Here is a 2,027-nt window from a genome sequence, read left to right as displayed (position 1 = left end):
TCTCTGTGAATGAATGAATGAATGAAAGGTTTGAATCAGCAGTGGTCAAAATTCAAGACTCTGATTATTGTTATTACTAATTACTATTAATTGAATCTGCCTTGGTGTGTGTGTGTGTGTGTGTGTGTGTGTGTGTGTGTGTGTGTGTGTGTGTGTGTGTGTGTGTTTATAACAACACCACCGTCTCTCCACCACACACACAAAAAAAAGAATAAAAAATAGAATAAATAAATAAAAAAAAAAAAAATAGCCGTATAAATATAAATAAAAAATTTTTTTTCAAAGTAACACAGAAAACATTACGAAGAACAATAAATGAATAAATAAACAAATAAATAAATAAATAAATAAATAAAAAAGAAAAGAAAAAAAAAACACGTTAAGAAGCACTAGACAAACTTACATGAGAATAGACGAGGATTAAACACAAGCACACACACACACACACACACACACACACACACATACCAAAGGATCCTCAGCTTGGACAAGACACTGCTCCTCCCCACCTCCCTCCCCACACACCGGCAACATGGGGAGGCCTGGGGGGACATCGTAGTCGTGGTCACCCTTGCCTACAGTAGCGTGGAGAAGCATGAGCAGGAGGAGCAGGAGGGGGAGGTGAAGGAGAGGTGGGTGGCAGGATATCACACGAACACCCACACCACGCCCTGAGATGCGACACCGAGGCATCCTTTCCATCCTTTCCGGTCCTTCCCACATGTTAATCCTACCCCGGTGATGATGATGGTGGTTGTGGTGGCGGTGGTGGTGGTGGTGGTGAGTGATGCGTTAGCTGTCACACCACGCAGCACTGGACAGGAAGCTGGGGTTTGTGTGTTTATTTGTATGATTTCATCCCCTGTGTGTGTGTGTGTGTGTGTGTGTGTGTGTGTGTGTGTGTGTGTGTGTGTGTGTGTGTGTGTGTGTGTGTGTGTGTGTGTGTGTGTTTGTGTGTAGGCACCTCCTCCTTTTTCTCTTTCTTTCTCTTTCCTCGTCTTTTTTTCCCACCACTTGCAAGAACTTGTTAATTTTCTTCCTTATTCTATGTTTATCTGTTCACACCTATACGTTTTCTTCTTCCTTTTATTCTTGCTTTTCCTTCCCTCTCTCTCTCTTCTTTTCTTTCTCTCCTCTGCTAGAGTTTTTCTTCATCCACTGTTTATCTTCTATACCTTCTTCCCGTTTTCCTTCAATTCACTTCTTCTTTGTCTGTCTTCTTTTTATCTCCCTTGTTACAGTTTCCTCTCCTCCACTGTTTATCTTCTTCTAAACTTCCTCCTTGGTTTCTCCTTCCTTATTTCCTTCCTTCTCATTCCTTCACAGTCACTCACTCCAGCAACGAAGCAATGCACAAGAAACACCATCACATGTTCGAATCTTTGAACACTGAACCACGTTAAGCCAACCCGCAAACAAAACTGACACTTGACACTTCAGAAACTTCAAAAAATTACTTCACATCACACCACGCACACCTCAAACCTCTCTTCTCTCTTCTTTCTTCTCTCTTTTTTTTCCTCTCTCTCTCTCTCTCCTTCACGATCTCAGCACTTTATCTTGCAGTGGGAGAGTGTGAGGGGGAGAAGGTACAGGGAGCGTGGCTGACGTGAGGGGTAAGCGAGGGATGGAGAGGGGAGAGGAGACAGACGGACAGACAGACAGACAGACAGGGAGACAGAGGAGGAGGCAACCCGCTCTCGTTTCAGTGGCGGTTGGCAGGACACTGATGCAAGACAGGACTCAGAAGAAGAGGAGGAGGAGGAGGAAGAGGAGGAGGAGGAGGAGAAGGAGGAGTCTTGAGTCATTTTGTTTTCAGAGAACTACCACCATCACCACCACCACCACCACCACTACTACTACTATCACCACCATTAGTATACGACCCTCTACCTACTACCTACGCTCTCTCTCTCTCTCTCTCTCTCTCTCTCTCTCTCTCTCTCTCTCTCTCTCTCTCTGTGTGTGTGTGTGTGTGTGTGTGTGGAATGTTTGTAAGGAAATTAATGAAATGTTTCCTTTTTTTT

At 44.0% G+C, this 2,027-nt stretch overlaps 1 protein-coding gene across 1 annotated transcript in view; it reads right to left on the bottom strand.

Annotated features, from left to right (window-relative positions):
* Positions 1–1,741, bottom strand: part of LOC123511401 — a 12,617-nt gene extending 10,876 nt beyond the window's left edge. Inside the window, exon 1 of the mRNA XM_045267246.1 lies at positions 469–1,741. Coding sequence (XP_045123181.1) covers positions 469–723 — 255 coding nt within the window. The 5' untranslated portion in view covers positions 724–1,741. The remainder of the gene's footprint in view (positions 1–468) is intronic.
* Between the last annotated feature and the right edge of the window lie 286 nt (positions 1,742–2,027).

Source organism: Portunus trituberculatus, chromosome 31 (genome assembly GCF_017591435.1).
Source record: "Portunus trituberculatus isolate SZX2019 chromosome 31, ASM1759143v1, whole genome shotgun sequence".
In the NCBI taxonomy this organism is placed as follows: Eukaryota; Metazoa; Arthropoda; class Malacostraca; order Decapoda; family Portunidae; genus Portunus; species Portunus trituberculatus.
The sequence above is the reverse complement of the archived record's forward strand: the minus strand, read 5'-3'. Positions and strand labels throughout refer to the sequence as shown.